This window comes from Phaseolus vulgaris, chromosome 4, assembly GCF_000499845.2.
Source record: "Phaseolus vulgaris cultivar G19833 chromosome 4, P. vulgaris v2.0, whole genome shotgun sequence".
In the NCBI taxonomy this organism is placed as follows: Eukaryota; Viridiplantae; Streptophyta; class Magnoliopsida; order Fabales; family Fabaceae; genus Phaseolus; species Phaseolus vulgaris.
Window position 1 is genome coordinate 33,717,501 of NC_023756.2, and position 18,313 is coordinate 33,735,813.

Sequence of the window (18,313 nt, forward strand, 5' to 3'; positions counted from 1 at the left end):
CAATATTCAATCTACCCCAGATCCTAACTAAGACAACTGAGCAACAACAAGCACAACCTTCAACATCCTTCAAAGGGTTTTGGATTCTTCAAAGCTTGAACACCACTTGGTTCAACAATCTCCCCCTATTTGATGAAGACAAATCCCTGGTGCTTGTGTTTGATCTGATTGAATATAAAGCAGTACCTGCAAAAGAAAAACATATATACCATTCAATGCAGCAGTAGCAGGTTAGATTTTCACACATTTAAAACATAAGTGATAAATCCTGATAAACAATTGGTTGTTTACTCGAAACTGTTGAACCAAGTGGTGTTCAATGTTTTGAAGAATCCAAATCCTTTGAAGGATGTTGAATCCTCTGCTTTGCTTGGTGTTGTTGTGCTGGTTTAAGCTTTGCTCCGGGGTAGTTTAATGTTGTAATCCACCCTTAGATTAAATCTCAAGCAATTAGCATCTCAATCTTTATCAAAGTAAAATGTTTTTCAAACTAAGTTGAAACAACCGATTGTTTTGTCGAAACAACCGATTGTTTACACTTAGGTGTTTTGAGAAAGTTTGAAAACTGTTTTTGAATGGTGAAAACTGTTAAGTAACAAAACAACCGATTGATTCGAGGAAACAACTGATTGTTTGTTTTGGAATCATAATAGAAAAATTGTTTTCTTTGACTGAGCTTTAAATGCTTTAACTGAATACGCTCTAGTCATTAAATGCTTTGACCAATCTATTTTAAATGCAATTAAGAGTTTGTTAAGATTTGATAACAAACTATATCTTTGTATAAATTCAGAAAAACTGTTTTTAAGAATTAAGAATCTTGAGAGAAAGTTTTTGCTAAGAGTTTTTCAAAGAGTTCTGAGATTGCTTAAGAGTTTTGAGATTGATCAAGGTGCTGGAATAGGATTCTACTTGTATTGATTTCAGATATTCATCTGTAACAAGTGTAATCTTTGTAAACTGCTGAACAATTCGTTTGTGTGTTTTTGCTGAGATTGGTTGTGTGTTCTTGAGGTGTTCAAGATCAGCAATCTTAGTGTTGGCCAAGGAGAGTGTGTTTCTTGAGGTTTTCAGGGTCATTCTCTTGGTTGTTGTGTAAGTGATCAATGTGTGATTACTTAGTGGATTTTCTTAGAGTTCTGAGAAGACTGGATGTAGCTCTGGATTTGGAGTGAACCAGTATAAACAACTGTGTACAATTTCTCTATCCCTATCTCTTTAAATTCAGTTTTGTCATTTTGAGACTGGTATAAACAACCGATTGTTTCGCTAAAACAACCGATTGTTTTTCCAGCTTTGTGCTTTTTTTGTTTGTTTTGAAAAACTGAATCCTTAATCAAGGTTCTCTCAAAGAATTTTCATTTCAAGTTTAAAAGTTTTCTAAAATCCTTCTTAAACAATTCACCCCCCCTCTCGTTTAAGGTCATATATTCTAACAGAAACAATCGGTTGTTTCTATCAGCAGCAGTAGAAAACAGTTTTATATCAGAGATTTTAACAAAATTAAACAGTTTTAGATAAGGATACACAAAACCAAATTATTCTCCCCCTATTTGTCTTCACAAATAGACTTTAACAGTAACAAAACAGATTTAGGAGAGATTATTAAGATCAAGGATACCTAACTCATTTCTTAGGAGGAAAAACCACTCTTTTGGTAGTGGTTTAGTGAAGATGTCAGTTAATTGCAGTTTGGTCTCCACAAGCTTCACTTCACAGTTTCCATTGTTTACATGATCCCTGATGAAATGATGCCTTATCTCAATATGTTTGGTCCTTGAGTGTTGAATCTGATTTTTGGTAAGATTGATGGCACTTGTGTTATCACACATCAAAGGGACTTTGCTGATCTTCAATCCAAAGTCTGCAAGTTGTTGTTTGAGCCACAAAATCTGTGCACATCAGCTTCCAACAACAATATACTCAGCCTCAGCAGTAGAGAGAGCAACACAAGCTTGCTTCTTGCTATGCCATGAGATTAGGTTTGAGCCAAGAAGGTGGCAATTTCCACTTGTGCTCTTTCTATCTAGCTTGCAACCTGCAAAGTCAGAATCTGAATGACCAATTAAATGAATTGGAGAGTGAGAAGGATACCATAACCCAACAGATGATGTTCCTTTGAGATATTTCAGAATTCTTTTTGCAGCTTTGAAGTGTGACTCTTTAGGATTTGCTTGATATCTAACACATAGACACACCGCAAACATGATGTCCGGCCTACTAGCTGTTAGATAAAGCAAATAGTCAATCAATCCTCTGTATTTGGTTTGATCTACACTCTTTCCAGCAGTATCAGTATCCATGTAGCAGCTTGATGGCATTGGAGTGCTTGCTTCTTTGCAACTCTCCATTTCAAATTTCTTGAGAATCTCCTTGCAATACTTTGATTGACATAGAAGATCCCATCCTTTGTTTGCTTAACTTGCAATCCGAGAAAGAAAGATAGTTCTCCCATCATAGACATTTCAAACTCTCCTTTCATTGCAGCCACAAATTCTTCACACAAACTATCTTGTGTAGCACCAAAGATGATGTCATCAACATAGATTTGCACAAGAATTATTTCTGAATTTTACTTCTTGATGAAGAGAATCTTGTCTACCATTCCCCTTTCATAACCATGAGATAGCAGAAAGTTGGTAAGCCTCTCATACCAATGCCTTGGAGCTTGCTTCAGTCCATACAAAGCTTTCTTCAACTTGATGACATGGTTGGGATGCTTATGATCTTCAAAACCCGATGTTTGATCTACATAAACTTCCACATTGATGTAGCCATTCAAGAAGGCACTCTTGACATCCATTTGGAAGAGTTTGAAACCACTCATACAAGCAAAAGCCAGCAGCAGCCTCCAACCTTGCAACACGGGCAAAGGTTTCACTGTAATCTATGCCCTCCTCTTGATTGTAGCCTTTGGCAACTACCCTTGCTTTGTTCTTTGTGATCACACCATCTTCATCCAACTTATTCCTAAACACCCACTTCGACCCTATAATGTTCATATCATTTGTTCTAGGGACAAGAAACCATACCTCATTCCTTGCAAACTGATTCAACTCTTCATGCATAGCTTCAACCCACTTCTCATCCTTGAGAGCTTCATCAATTGACTTTGGTTTAATTTGTGAGACGAAAGCTGTGTGCATGCAGAAGTTTGAGATGGAGCTTCGTGTGGAGACACCTTCCTTTATCTGCCCTATGATGTTTTCCATTAACAGATCTCTAGGAATCCTCCACTCTTTGGGCAACTCACTCTTTTGCAGAATTTCAATCGGTTGTTTCTGCAAATCAACCAGTTGTTTTTCTGCACAGATTTCCAGCTTCTCCAAACTGATGCTTTATTCATCCTCTTTAGCTCTGGTCTTTGGGATTTGATTGTTTCTGCGATCTACCTCATCAAAGACAACGTGAATTGATTCTTCTACAGTTATTAGTCTCTTGTTGTAGATTCTGTATGCATGACTTGTGAGAGAATAACCTATGAAGATGTCAAGATCATCTTTTTCATCAAACATCCCTAAGCTTTCCTTTCCATTGTTTAGAACAAAACAGTTGCAACCGAAAACTCTGAGATGATTGATGTTAGGCTTCCTTCCATTGAAGAGTTCATAAGGAGTCTTCTGCAGAATTGGCCTAATTAGCACTCTATTCATCACATAACAAGAAGTGCTAACTGTATCAACCCAAAAGTACTTAGGAAGAGATGATTCACTAAGCATTGTCCTTGCTAGCTCTTCAAGAGACCTGTTCTTCCTCTCTACCACACCATTCTGTTGTGGAGTTCTTGGAGCAGAGAAGTTGTGCAAAATCCCCATCTTCTCACAGAACTTGCTGAACTTCTCATTTTGGAATTCTCCTCCATGATCACTTCTAATAGAGCATATGTTGCAGTTCTTTGTATTTTGCAACCTTCTTGCTAGCTTCTTGAATGCAGAAAAGGCATCACTCTTTGATTCCAAGAAAAGAGTCCAAGTGAACCTAGAAAAGTCATCAACAATAACAAAAGCATAATAATTTCCACCAAGGCTCATAGTTCTTGATGGTCCAAAAAGATCCATGTGAAAAAGCTCAAGGGGTTTTAAAGAAGAAACAACATTTTTTTATTTCAAAAGAACTTTTCACTTGTTTTCTTTTTTGACAAGCTTCACAAATATGGCCCTTCTCAAACTTGAGCTTTGGTAGCCCAATCACAAGATCCCTTGAAATTAGCTTGTTCAAGTGATTCATGTGAATATGAGCAATTCTTCTATGCCAAAGTCAAGACTCATCTTGCTTGGATAGAAGACAACCAATTGAACATGGTGAAGAGATATCTAGAAGATACACATTATTGACTCTCTTACCTACCAATATTACCTCTTTGGTGTTGGGTAGACAGATTTCACATGTGTTTGAATTGAACATCACTTGATATCCCTTGTCACATAGTTGGTTAATGCTCAACAGATTGTGCTTTAGACCTTCTACAAAGAGCACATCATGGATGACCAAGATGTCTTTGTCTCCTATGGATCCTCTCCCAATAATCCTTCCTTTGTTGTTGTCCCTATAGGTGACATGCCCTTTTTGCTTAAAGGAGATGCTCAGGAACTTTGATTTGTCCCCTGTCATGTGCTTGGAACATCCGCTGTCCAAGTACCATAGTTTCTTGCTCTCCTCCAAGATTTCCTACAAAGAAGATTTTCAAGTACAAAGATTTGGTCCCCTTATGAATGTGGGTCCATTTGGTTTACATTCATCAATTGAATCTTTATTGCACTTAGGAATCCACTTCATAAAGCCCTTAGGAACAACATATTTTCTGATTTTACAGAACCTCACAGAATGACCTCTTTTCATGCAGTAGAAGCATGTAACAATCAGTTGTTTCGATGGTCCAATCAGTAGTTTTTCTGGCATTTTCGAAAATGATTTTGAAAGTATATCTTGTTTGTTTTGTGGGTTAAAACCCAATCCAGCTTTTCCAAAAACACAGTTTTGAGATGCCAAGACATTTTCAAAGTTGGATTGACCTTTAGAAAGCTTATCCACAGTTTTAACAAGATAGTGGACCTTCTTTTCAAGATTTTCGCAATTTTCACAAACAAGAGTATCACACTTGCAAGAGGAGTTTTTGTAAATGATTTCAAGGTTTTCAAAATCTGGTTTTGAATTTTCTAATTCCTCTTCCAGTGATTTTATTCTGTTTTCAAGCCAGATATTCATTCCCTTTAACCGATTGTTCAAGAGGGCCAATCGGTTGGCTTCTTCATGCGTTTCTTGAAAGGCTTGAAGTAATTGACTATAATTTTCAGAGTTTGAAGAGTTAAATGAACTTACACTACTTGAGTCATCCTCCTTTCTGGCCATGAAGCAAAGGTTGAGGCTTTTCTTGTTTTGCCTTCTTTTCCTTCTTGCTTGACTTTTTGACCTTGCCTCCTTTGGTTCATTGTTTCCATGAGCAGCCTTGAGTGTGTCCCACATCTCTTTAGCAGTTTTGCATTTTGATACCCTGAAAAACTCATTAGTATCTAGTGCATAAGCTATTATGTTTTGAGCAGTACAATCAAGCTTGGCCATTTTACATTCATCATTGGTCCATTGAGACCAAGGTTTTGCAATGAAAGAACCATTCTTATTAATTTTTGGAATGTAAGGACCATTCTTAATTGAATCCCAAATTCCTTGATCACTAGATTCCACAAAGATTTTCATTCTGGCTTCCCAATACTTTGTAATTCAATCCACAGAATAAAGGTCGTTTGTAGATTGAAGCACCTTCCTCAAAAGCTTGTTTTCCAACCATAGAAAAAAGATTTTTTGATCAACTTGAATAACTTTCAAGAACCAAGCTCTTGATGCCAATTGTTAGAATGTATGGCTTTAAACTAGAGGGGGGTGAATGGTTTAAAGAGGGATTTCGAAAACTTTTAAGCCTTGAATGAAATTACTTCGAGAATATCTTGATTAAGAAATCAGTTTTTCAAAACACAAAGCTAAAAGAACAGCTCCAGAAAAACAATTGGTTGTTTCGCATAAACAATCGGTTGTTTATACCAGTTTACAAATATAAAAACTGAATTTAAAGAGTTAAGGGATAGAGAAAATGCACACATAGATTTATATTGGTTCACTCTAAACCCAGAGCTACATCTAGTCTTCTAAAAAACAACTGAGGAATACCACTAAGCAATCAAGGATTACACTTGTTACAGAAGCAAACACACAACACTTCTCAAAAAACACACAAAGTTCTTTCAACAGATACAAGGATTACACTTGTTACAGAAGCAAATTTGAAATCAATACAAGAGAAAATCCTAGCTCACACTCTTTGATCAATCTCAATCTCTAAGCAATCTCAACTTTTCAAAAACTCAAAATCAGTGAAAAACTCAAATCTATTTTTCTATATTTATCAAAGTTTGTTGTTTGTTATCAAATCTTAACAAACTATTAATTGCCTTTAAAGATTGGTCAAAACATTAAAAACTGGAGTGTAAACAGTTAGAAAATCATTTAATGCTCAATCAAAGCACAAACCATTTTTCTGTTATGGTACCAGAATAAACAATCGGTTGTTTCCACGAATCAATCGGTTGTTTTGGTTTTGATAGCTCATCCATTTGAAAAAACAGTTTTCAACCTTTCTAAAAACACCTAAGTATAAAACAATCGGTTGTTTCGACAAAACAATCGGTTGTTTTTCACTTAATTTGAAAAACACTTTTCTTTTAAAAAGATTGAGAATGCCTATGCTTTGGATTCAATAAAGAGTGGGTTACAATATTCAATCTACCCCAGATCCTAACTAAGACAACTCAACAACAACAAGCACAACCTTCAACATCCTTCAAAGGGTTTTGGATTCTTCAAAGCTTGAACACCACTTGGTTCAACAATTTTGTTGGTGCCTAAGAAAGATGGCAAGTGGAGAATGTATTGTGATTGTAGAGCCATCAACAATATCTATATCAAATACATGCATCCAATTCCTAGACTTGATGATATGCTTGATGAATTAAATGGGTACACTATATTTTTCAAGATTGATCTCAAAAGCGGATATCACCAAGTAAAACTTAAAAAGGGTGATGAGTGGAAAAATGCTTTTAAGACCAAGTTTGGACTATATGAGTGGTTAGTGATATCTTTTGGAATAACTATTGCACCTAACACCTTCATGAGGCTTATGAATCATGTCCTTAGGAATTGCATAGGTAAATATGTAGTAGTTTATTTTGACTATATGCTAAGATATCACCAACAAGTGAAGGTCGAGTTATATGTAGGCATCTAGATAGATAAAATTTTATGTGATGTAGTGCCTATGGAAACTTGTCATGTCTTATTGAGACGACCATGGCAATTTGCTAAAAACTCTATGCATAATGGTCGTACCAACGAGATTACCTTCACACATGAAAAAAATAAAAATATTATTTTTATCTTTTAACACCTAAAAACTGAAAACTCACAGCTCTTCTAGAACAAAAGGTAGTGTCTAAAGAGTCTAGTAATTAAAATCTAGAACAAGGGAAGAAAAAATTAAAAGAAAATTATGTACTCCTCTCTAAAGAAATCTTGTGAAAAGTTGCCAAAAACAATAGAAAAACAAGAGGAATGACAACTTAATTAGACTGATTTTTATACAACTACTGAAACTAACTCACTTGATTTGTTTGATGACTCCAACAGATTGACATTTGATCCTGGAGGACGAACATAGTTTTCAAAGCAGAAATAAAGTTGTTGTTCGAGATCAACCCTATAGATTTGAGGACATATCCTCTCAAGAAGGAGGAGATGATGGCAGAGGCCCCAACCATACACAACCACATAATAAGGAGGATGAAGACCTAGAGGTTGTTTATGGATTTATTTACACATTTGGGTCTAATTGGGCTTTTGTTTATTTTTCTAGGCCCAATCAAAAGAAAAACTCTAGGGTGAAGGAATGTACAAACATATCCAAGAAGACCTCCAATTCATCAACACATAAACTAGAGCTTTGGTCAGAAGAACACAAGAAACTGAATTTCTGCTGACTAGTCAACATTATTTTTTGGGCCTAGCTTTAGCTTAAATAAATTGTATAAAGTTGTTTAGGATTTAATGGGCCATGTATTGGGCCTAGTAGCATAAAATAGTTGGACCAAATATTTGGACCAAGTAGCATAGGTTTTTGGGCTTGAATTTGAGCCAATAGTAAAATAGGTCTAGTTAGGGTAACAATTGGGCTTCTTTGAGCCCAATGTAACCCTAAAACATCTAAGGTATTTTGGAGGACGAAATTTACCTTGGCATGGAGCACATGGACGTCCACATGGCAGCCTAGGAGTGGAGAGGATTTAGCATGGAAGGTGTGAGCTAAACATGGAAAGCATGAGTCCACATGCCACCTTCTCATTGGAGAGTTTTATTTTGAATTTTCAAGTTTTTGCTCCAAAATGTTCAACCCTCTCTCCTATAAATTGAGGTGCTTGGCTCATGAATTTTAAAGCTTAATGAATGAGTGAATTGCTACCAAGATTGCTAGCCATCTCACTCTCTAGTCTTGCCTTTCTAGGATAAACACTTTAATCTTTTTCTTCACCTCGCTTAAGTGATATGGCTCAACCAATCACTCTCCCTACCTATCATGCACCTTCAAAGAAACCATAGCTCTATATGAGCCATCCTTGTTCATCTTCTCCATTGAAGTTGCCGCCAATCCTCTCCAAAATTCAAGAAAAGAATTCGGTCATGAAGGCACCATTCCATCAGAAAGGCTTGACGATAATTCCTTAAAAGCCATTCTTTTGGATAAAAATGCATCTAATCAAGCTCACAAACACATGAAACATCTTCTTGGTTTTAATAGAGGACATATGGTGTAAGGGTGTTGCTCCCTTCTCCTGCCTGATGTTGAGAAGGGCTATGTCGACTAATTGCGTACTGAGTGTTAAACTTTGCTAAGAGAGTTTTAAACTGTTAACCGAGTTAGGTGGAAGTTAGGTAAACCAACTGAGTGCCCCCTCTTGGAGAGAAGTAGGGAAGACTTTGCACCATACTACCTTATTTGTGGTGTAGAGATTCATCTGTGTTTTGTAAACATTCATGTGCTCGTCCAGATCTGTATAACCATCGTAGAGTTTGATACTGAGTCCCTTCCACTTGGAGGGGAGTTGTGCCTCCATGATCTCGTCAATAAAAGGATGGCCTCCTAGATCATCAGCATCGTCAGCCTATGAGTCTATTTGGTTTGTTGGGGCGTTTGCTAAGTATTCGTTCGAGTTGTTGTTGATTTCTCTTGGTTGTGAGTGTGATTGCCCGACCGAGACTGCTCTCCCCGATTGGATTCTTCGAGTTTTCGCTTCAACCCCTTGTCCTGCTCCTTGAGAAGGGGTACCTCTTCTTCATTCCTCTATTGATCTTCTACGCCTTTCTGGTGCATCTCCTCAATTTGTTGATGAAGTGTGTGAAACATAACAATATGTTCCTTGGTGATTTGATCGTTGTTGACCGTATTCCTTGTTGACACCATTTTTGCTAGTTTGATTTTGAATTCTATCTTGGCCCCACGGTAGGTGCCAATTGTACTTGTGTAGACAAAGTGGGTCTAGATAGTACTTGGAAGTTGTTGTACAATTGTTGATGTGTCGATTGCCTCCTAGCTCCTTCATTTAAGTCTCCTCCTTTAATTGTTGGTGCTTGGTAGGGGTTGACCTGAAAAAGGTACTTCGACGATCAAGTAAGTACTCTATGTAAATAGTGTATGGCGAAAACTGATTAAAGTGTACCTTACACCTCTGTAAAGGGTTTATTTACAGTGTTTTGTCATGGGTCATTGTTGTGATGGGTCGAATAAATATTATTTTTTATCTGATCTGCAACATGATCCCTAATTTATAGGAAGATACATAGGTATATTTATATATATTTGATATTTGGAGAATATCTTCAATATCTTTTAGTTAATCAGTGTGTTTGACTGATTTTTCGGAGATGTCACCCGTATTAAGCGGGACATGATTATGACTCAAAGAACTTTCATAATTTTCATTGTTGTATTTATTAAGTGCCTTAAATGTGTTTAGACACGATCGGTTACTGAAACCGAGCGACTGACTCGTCCAGTACCGATCGGTACAACATTTATTTATTATGTATTATGGAAATTTTCAAATTACAAATATTATCAAAATGGAAAGAGAAGTTGTTAATCATGATGGATATAATTCAACTTGCCAACTTTGTGATTGATGGTTTGACGTTATATTCTCTTTGGAAATTCCTACCTGGATTTATAAGACTTTCCTTTTTGTAGGAGCATCTTGATAACGCTCTATTTTTTATAAGCAAGATGAGGGTATTTGGACAAGTGTTAAAGGTGAGATTCTGAATCACAAAAACTGTTAAAAACTTCATTACAAAGTATCAAAACCAACAGCATGCTCAAGTTGCTTGGACCAACTATATTTGGAAACAATGCATTCCTTCTTCTAGATCATTCATTGCTAAAAAATGCCTAATAGATTATATCTCTTTATTTGCAACCTCTATCGTGCACATATTGAGTCCATACAGTACTTGTTTTTTAATGGTAAAATTGTGGAACAATTTTGGTTTTGGATACAAGATTTGTTTAAATGCAATATTAACCTCTCCTCCTTTAATAAGATCTTAATCGTATTATATATTCTGACAGCTCACAAATTCAAGTTTTATTTTATTTTAGCTTAAAAAAATTAACGTTTCTTTGGAATATTTTACAACATAAAGATTACAACTAAAATTTCCTTTTTTTATTGAATAACAAAGAATAGGAGAAAAGTTGTAAAAGTATTTTGACCCTCCAATTTTTCTTCTCTAGCTCTGCCATTGACTGTAATCCTAACCAACGTCCAAGCCTCATTTTCAGCTTCAGTTAAGCAATTTAAGAGACAAACAGAGTTCTTAACTGTTCTTAGTTTTCACCTACTTTGTGAGGGTGAAATATGTGATTGAATAAATTGTAAATTGTTCTTTTATACTTAAAAATATAGTTCTTGAACTGCCACAATCGGTATTAATTTGTTCTTCTCATGGTAGCAGAGCATTATTAGATAACCTCACAGTGGATAAATTACAGACTCAGCCTAATGCCAAATTATAGAATTATGCAGTTCTTCTGTGAGATATTTCTGTAGTTGTCTTGAGAATGAAGTGGTAGTTCAAACTAATTAGGCTCTTGCCTGAGATAATTTAATTTAATATAAGGCTGTGTGCATATGTGAATGTTACTTTTTGGGATTTATAGAGTGTATGCATGTGAAAATTGTAATTAAGATCAAACTCAGTGCAAACTGAAGTAGTAGTAGGATAAGCCATCACAATTTATTTGGACATCTAAGATGTGACAGTCTATTAGCAGCTTTCACTAATCAAAATGGAATGCAAAAATATAAAAAGGTCTTGACATAAAGAGAAAATAAACTAAAATTACAAATAGATTATACTATAAGAGAAATCAAATCAGTATGCTTCCAGAAACAGTGATTTTGTTTTGCATTGTAAACTCAATACTGCATATCTTACATCCAACAAGTCATGAAGCTTTCATTCAGATAGAAATTTTGAAGCTCATCCTCCAAAACTGCAAATATTGTGCGATAATTTAGATTACATATTCTAGAGACTGAATTCTTGTAATGAAATGAATAAAACTGAAAATCTATGTAACCATTAGACTTAAAAAAAGTGCATAACTGTAAATAATCGGTTCATGCCAAGATGTTCATTTTTGTTTTGAAAAAAGTCATTCTGCCTTTCCATATCAAAAGAAGATACTGATTTATTCAACTAATAAATCAGAGAAATAAACATTGCAAAGTTATAACAAAGAAGTTATTGGAATAACATACCTGTTATCCTTTGAGCCACCTATTGCACTTGGCTACATTCAATTCAACCACTACAAGTATATGTTCTGTCAGCATGTTTAAGACTCTCATATAAGCAATTCTCCATGGTTGCCAAAGAAGTATTGTCCCTAATAAGCCCCAAAAGCCTGTGAAGAATCCTAGCCCCAAGCTCATGTATAATGCTCCATAGAAAACTGAATTTTCATCTTCATTATCAACTTCTGTTCCTAGAGGCATTCCTGTTGCATTGTCTCCAGGGCAACTTTTGTTTAGTTGCTCACCACAAAGACCAAGATTTCCTTCAAAGCTAGAGGCATCAAAGGTTTGCAACTGTCTTCCCCAAGGGATTGTTCCATTCAGATCATTGTTCGATAAATTCAACACAGCAAGACGATCAATTTTGGCGAGAGAAGAAGGAATTCTTCCGAAGAGATGATTTCTTGATAAGTCAAGAAATTCTAGTGAATTTAAATTCCCAATATCAGAAGGAATTTCTCCATCTAGGTTATTTCTTGATATATTCAAAGAAACCAATCCAAGTAACTTTGTAACCTCTTTTGGTATTTCACCTGTAAAATCATTACTCGGGAGATCAATGCTCTTTAAAAGATACTCGGGATTCAGAAACACGTATTCCTGACCTTTCCACGTCAATAACACATTAGAATCATAAGAACCTCGTATGATTTCATCTTGTTTTACAACTGTTTTATCCATCATTGCAGTAAAATTACTCAAGCATGTTGGAATTCCTTTTGACAAGTTATTCCTTGAAAGATCCAAGACAAGAATTTGACTCAACTGACAGAGATGTACAGGAACACTTCCAAAGAAGAGATTTGACCGCAAGCTCAAGATTTTCAATTGTTGTAAACTATCTCCAATCCATGAAGGTATTAGACCAGGAATCAAATTTTCGCTCAAGTCTAATGTCTCTAACTGAGGGTGGTTTTTCAATGTGAGTGGTAGCTCTGCTGTTAAACTGTTGTTTCTCAAGAGTAAAAATCCCAAATGAACAAGAGCACCCATGGACTTTGGAATCTTCCCAGACAAATTATTATTGCTTAGATCAAGAAATGCCAGTGAACTTAGATGTTCCCAACAGTCGGGCAATTGTCCTGTTATTTGATTATTTGATAAATCCAGTATGCTGATTTTTGCGGTTGCTCCTTTTCCACAAACAAATATATCCAAATCTGAAATCATGTTATGGGAAAGATCCAAGGTTCCAACTTGTGACAAAAATGTAGGAACTCCCCCATCAAGTTGATTTGAATTTAGAATCACTGTATGTGTATCTGCCTTGGTAAGCTTGATTGGTAAATTTGGGATTGTACCTTTGATACTGTTGTGAGACATGTTCAAATCACTTACATATTGTAACTTGTTCCAAAACCAATCTGGTACATAGTCATTAATCTCAGCATCAGAAATATCTAGAAAGCTTAAGCGACTTTGAGTCTGGAGCCAACTTGGAAAACTAGGACCCAACTTGCAAGAAGCTAGTCCCAAATAAAATAATTGGAAAGGTGGAATCCAAGTTGTATCCAACTTTAGCGACAATGAGTTGTGTGTTAAGTCTAAATCGATCAATTTAGACAAATTTTTGAAATGCAATTCATAGATATCACCCTCCAAGTTATTCTCCTGCAGGTGAAGAGTCTCCAACTCATACAGCAGCCCAATACTTTTTGGTATTTCTCCCGTGAACCTATTATTAGAAAGATCTAATATCCTTATAGATGACAACATTGAAGAGTTTTTAATGAGGCTAGAAATTTTCCCACTCAAGTTGTGACTGCTAAGGAGTAATTCCTGTAGTGTGCGTATATTTCCAAGAGAAGCTGGGATCTGACCATGCAGTTTGTTGGATGAAAGGGAAAGAACTTCAAGAGAGTTCATTACGATACCGAATCCATCTGGGATGGGACCTTCTAACAAGTTACCTCCAAGGGAAAGTGTATGAAGATTGGTGGTGAAGTTGGAAATCAAATGAAATACAGTTGATGATTTCAATAGATTAAAGGAGAGATCAAGGGTGACAAGAGAAGTTGAAGACTTTCCTATGAAAGCAGATGGAACAAGAAAATTTGTATCAGTAAGACTGCACTCTTCTAGATAAAGTTCTCGTAGTGTGGAGCTGAAATTGAAATTTCCTAGAATCGTTGATGATGTCAGGTTATTGAGAGCGAGATCAAGAACAACAAGAGAAGGAAAGTATGGATAATGAGGAGACGACAAAACAATGTTATTCCCACGAAAATGAAGTTCTTGGAGGTTATGGCTATGGTTGACCAACAATTGAAATGTTGATGATGTAAACACATTATCAGAGAGATCAAGGATGGAAAGAGAAGTGGAAAGGTTGGAATGAGAAGGAAACAAAGATGAAACATCCTTATCTGAAAGACTACAACGGACTAGACTCAACTCTCTCAAGTTTGGAATAAGCTCACTAATTATTTGTAGCCAGTGATGAGAGTAAGCAAGATTAGTCAATGAATCGAGACCAAGAGTTGTTAAAAAAGAGAGAGAAGATAACCATTTTGCACCATTAATTGTTAGATCAAAATTGCCACCAAGTCTGAGAGTATGCAAGAGAGGAAGATTTCCAACCTTGAAAGTGATTGCTCCAGACAGTAATGTCCCAAGATTAAGATACTTCAAATGCGAGAGATTTCCGAGATGATAAGGGATTTCTCCTTGGAGATAATAATTGACACTTAGATCTAGATATCGTAAACTTGTAAGTTTCCCTAGTGGAGAAGGGATTGCTCCACTGAGAGAATTTCCTTTAAGATCAAGATACTCCAACTTTGACAGATTTCCCAGTTGATAAGGAATTTCTCCATAAAAATTCACATTTGATAGATTGAGATATCTTAAATTTTTGAAAGAGCCCATGTGCTGAGGGAGCTGGGTTCTACCAGAATCATCATTATTGCTTAGATCCAAATATTCCATGTTTTTTAAGTCAATCAATGAAGTAAGATTGATTGAACCTGTCAAAAAATGCACTTTGGAACCACGAAGATCAAGAATTCGTACTTCACCTGTTTCATTGTTGCATTGAATGCCTCTCCATTTGCAGCAATCTATGTTGCTGTCATCATCCCTCCATGTTGACAGCATGCCAGAATGATCTATGAGGCCTTGTTTGAAGTTGAGGAGTGACTCTCTCTCCCTCGCTATGCACTTCACTTGTGATGACGAGATGAATGCATGAATGGGCACTTGGGTATGTAAAAAGAGCACTAGTATTGCAGACAATACTTTGAGAAAATAACAAGCCATTACAATTTTCCAGATATGCTATGAACTTTGATAAAAGTGAAAGAACAAAAGCACTACAAATTATGATTTGCACAACCCAGCAACGGGGTTTAACAGTTTGTATATAATTGTGAGACTTCATTTATAAGCCCTCCGTCTTTGTTGACTACTGCAAGTCAAACAAGGAAGAAAGTTTCAAAGGTAAAATTAATTAAATGGAAACAAAATCAAAGGAAACTAACTCCTAACTCAAGCCACCAAATGAAATAATGAGAATAAAGATGAATATGATATATACAATATTATTTTTGTTTTCAACTACAAATGAAGCAATGAGAAAGTTCATGTGCATAAAACATTTTTTAAGTACGTTTATAGAAGCAACATATATATATAAACTGAATTATTTAATATTCATGAACACTCATTTCAGTAAACCATTTAAAATATTTTTAAATTATCATTTTAATGCATTGAAAAGTAAAGCACAAACAACTAAAATCCTTTAAATCAGGATCATTTGAGACGAGAACTAACGAGAGTGCATGCTAGAACTAAGAATACCTAACTAATTAAAAGTATAAAATATTTAACGGCGGATATTTAACTACCTTTTAATACCTTGTACACAAATTCTTATTATTTTGCCATTTTGGTAAGTATCCTTTCAAACTCAATTGACAACCTACAATAAAAGAAATTACCTTGTCAATTACGTTGGAGGTGAGTGATTGAGAGTTTATAGCTAGGGTTTTGTCCTCCTTTGATAGTGTAGTTTTTTGAAATAGTGGTTGTGTTTTGCTAGTTTTTCTCATGTGTTTCTCACTATAGTGTCTTGTTTTGCAGTGTTGGACCTCTTATCAGCGTCTCGTTTGTCACTGTTCTTGTGCTGGTTGATCGATGGTCAATGTTGTGTTCCTAGTGATTCGGTTTGTCGTATGTTTGAAGCGTTGTTTCCTTTTGGTGGGATGGGGATGAATTCTTCCAGTTTTCAAATTTCTTGGGAGTGCTCAAGGACCAAGGTTGTTCTTCACAAGCCAAGTCATCTTATGTGACTCAAGCACAAAAGAATACTTTTGCACAAGCTTTGAATAATGCTTGTGATATTTCTCTTTCACAGTTGTTTTCTCCTTGCATCAAGGGAGATTTGATATATGTTCAAATTGACGAAGATGTATATCTCGTAGGTAAAAATTGCCTTCGTGGAAGACCTAGTTTTGCTTTTTTGTAGATATTGAATTTGAGAAGTTGATGGCAGAACCCCCAGCCACACATAACCACATAATAAGAAGGATGAAGACCTAGAGGTTGTTTATTGATTTATTTACAAATATGGGACTAATTGGGCTTTTGTTTATTTTTTTTGGTCCAATCAAGAGGACAACTCTAGGGTGAAGGAATGTACAAACATATCCAAGAAGATCTCCAACTCATCAAACACATAAACTAGAGCTTTCGTCAGAAGAACACACACTAGTGCAGATAAGTTAAAAAAATGCGGCTATTTTAAATTTACAAATGCGGTCATAGAACCGCATTTGATCAACACGCATTTGTAAATCTGGAATTTACAAATGCGGTCATAGGACCGCATTCATAAATCACATTTACAAATGCGGTCATTTTAGATAACCGCATTTGTATATTATTCTGAATTAGGGAGTGGGTTTGGGGTTTAGGATTTATGAATGCGGTCTTGGTAAAAACCGCATTCATAAATCACTATTTACAAATGCGGTCATTTACTAAGACCGCATTTGTAAATGCGAATTCACTATTTACAAATGCGGTCTTGGTAAATGACCGCATTTGTAAATAGTGTTTTTTTTTTGGTACATCCTGTTTTGTGCAGAAACCATATATTTAAATAACCTGCATAATGATTAAACCCAGCCAGACAAATACAAAAATGTAGTAACCAATTGAAATCATCAAAATGTACATTTACAAGTGATCAAATTACATATAATAAAACCACTAATGTTGTTTACTTATGCTAGAGTTATAAAAATTAATGAAGTATGTGGACCAAGAATCTCTAACATATGAAATGCCTTCCTCACCCATTGGTGTTTCTTCTGTGAATAACTGCATTGCAAAGTTGACATAAATTAGTTTCTAGATATATATATGTTCAAGAATTATAAAAATGATTTAACATATACCTCCTTCCAACCAGTTTTAACACCTAGTCTTATAATGGTAATCATCCATTGCATAATGTAATAGCCACACTCATAGCTTCCTGGTTGTTTATTACACTATATAATTCAATAAAAAGTAATATGTTAGTATATTGATAAACAATGATAATAGAGAAAGAAAAAAATTACAAACCTTTACTCTTATGTAGTTCAAATTATTTGAACTGGATCGACCTTTTAGGATGTTATATCCACGCCATGAACTGGTTAATACAAAAAACCTCGTTAGTAGATGGTTAATTAGTAACATATACAAAGTTAAGTTTATACTATACTTACGTATCAATGATATCCTTAAATTTTGTGGGCATCTTCTTGTGTAGGGAACAGAACCACACAGCAGTCTTATCAACCATTGATAAGACAAGTAACTGCCAATGATGCCTATATGATCATTGAAAAGAGTTAGTAAATATTTAAAACATGAAATAATAATAATTGATGACATATAATTAAACTTACTCATTAATGTAAGGGCATAAATAAATTTGTTTTCCCTCTTTTTCCAGGATGTTAGTGATGTATGCTTGAGTCTCAGTTGAGTTTGGTCCAACGGGATTAGTATATGCAGGATCTACGAATCCATACATATTTTCCTTCCCCTCAGTTATACAGACTCTATGCAAAAACCTACAAGTTTTTAGTTAAAGCATAATCAATAATAATTTAACATAAAGTAAATTGAATAATAGGTAAAGATACTTACATCATAAAAAATTGAATTATACTTATATTGAGCTCCTGGTTCCCAGATATAAATTCTGATAAATCTGTGTTGTAAATCATCAGTGGCAGTTCAGTGTTGATTTGAAAAAATGTATTATCCCACGGAACTGGAAAAGGATCATTGCCAATCTGACTAGCAATGAGACGTAGGGAAGCCATAGGATCGTCAACTGGAACCTCACGCTTCTTTTTCGGAGTTGGTGGCTGAAAAGGTTCCTACAAGATAAACAACATTTGTATTAAATT

At 35.4% G+C, this 18,313-nt stretch overlaps 2 protein-coding genes across 2 annotated transcripts; both read right to left on the bottom strand.

Annotated features, from left to right (window-relative positions):
* Nucleotides 1-11,284: 11,284 nt before the first annotated feature.
* LOC137837548 (receptor-like protein EIX2) lies at nt 11,285-15,236 on the bottom strand. Its single transcript, XM_068646567.1, has 2 exons — nt 11,865-15,236; nt 11,285-11,596 (listed from the first exon to the last, which is right to left on the bottom strand). Exon 1 carries the CDS (start codon nt 15,156-15,158, stop codon nt 11,868-11,870), a length of 3,291 nt encoding a protein of 1,096 aa, XP_068502668.1. The 5' UTR covers nt 15,159-15,236; the 3' UTR covers nt 11,285-11,596; nt 11,865-11,867.
* A 1,749-nt stretch (nt 15,237-16,985) lies between these two features.
* On the bottom strand, nt 16,986-17,965 carry LOC137837549 (uncharacterized). Its single transcript, XM_068646568.1, has 4 exons — nt 17,804-17,965; nt 17,621-17,725; nt 17,475-17,544; nt 16,986-17,398 (listed from the first exon to the last, which is right to left on the bottom strand). The coding sequence occupies exons 1-4, from the start codon at nt 17,929-17,931 to the stop codon at nt 17,279-17,281; spliced, it is 423 nt and encodes a 140-aa protein (XP_068502669.1). The 5' UTR covers nt 17,932-17,965; the 3' UTR covers nt 16,986-17,278.
* Between the last annotated feature and the right edge of the window lie 348 nt (nt 17,966-18,313).

Coding starts and splice junctions, on each gene's coding strand:
- LOC137837548 (XM_068646567.1), bottom strand. CDS start 15,158: ATGGCTTGTTATTTTCTCAAAGTATTGTCTGCAATACTAGTGCTCTTT.
- LOC137837549 (XM_068646568.1), bottom strand. CDS start 17,931: ATGTATGGATTCGTAGATCCTGCATATACTAATCCCGTTGGACCAAAC. Junction 17,726..17,803: donor TTATGCCCTTACATTAATGA/GTAAGTTTAATT, acceptor ATGATCATATAG/GCATCATTGGCAGTTACTTG. Junction 17,545..17,620: donor TTTAAGGATATCATTGATAC/GTAAGTATAGTA, acceptor TGTATTAACCAG/TTCATGGCGTGGATATAACA.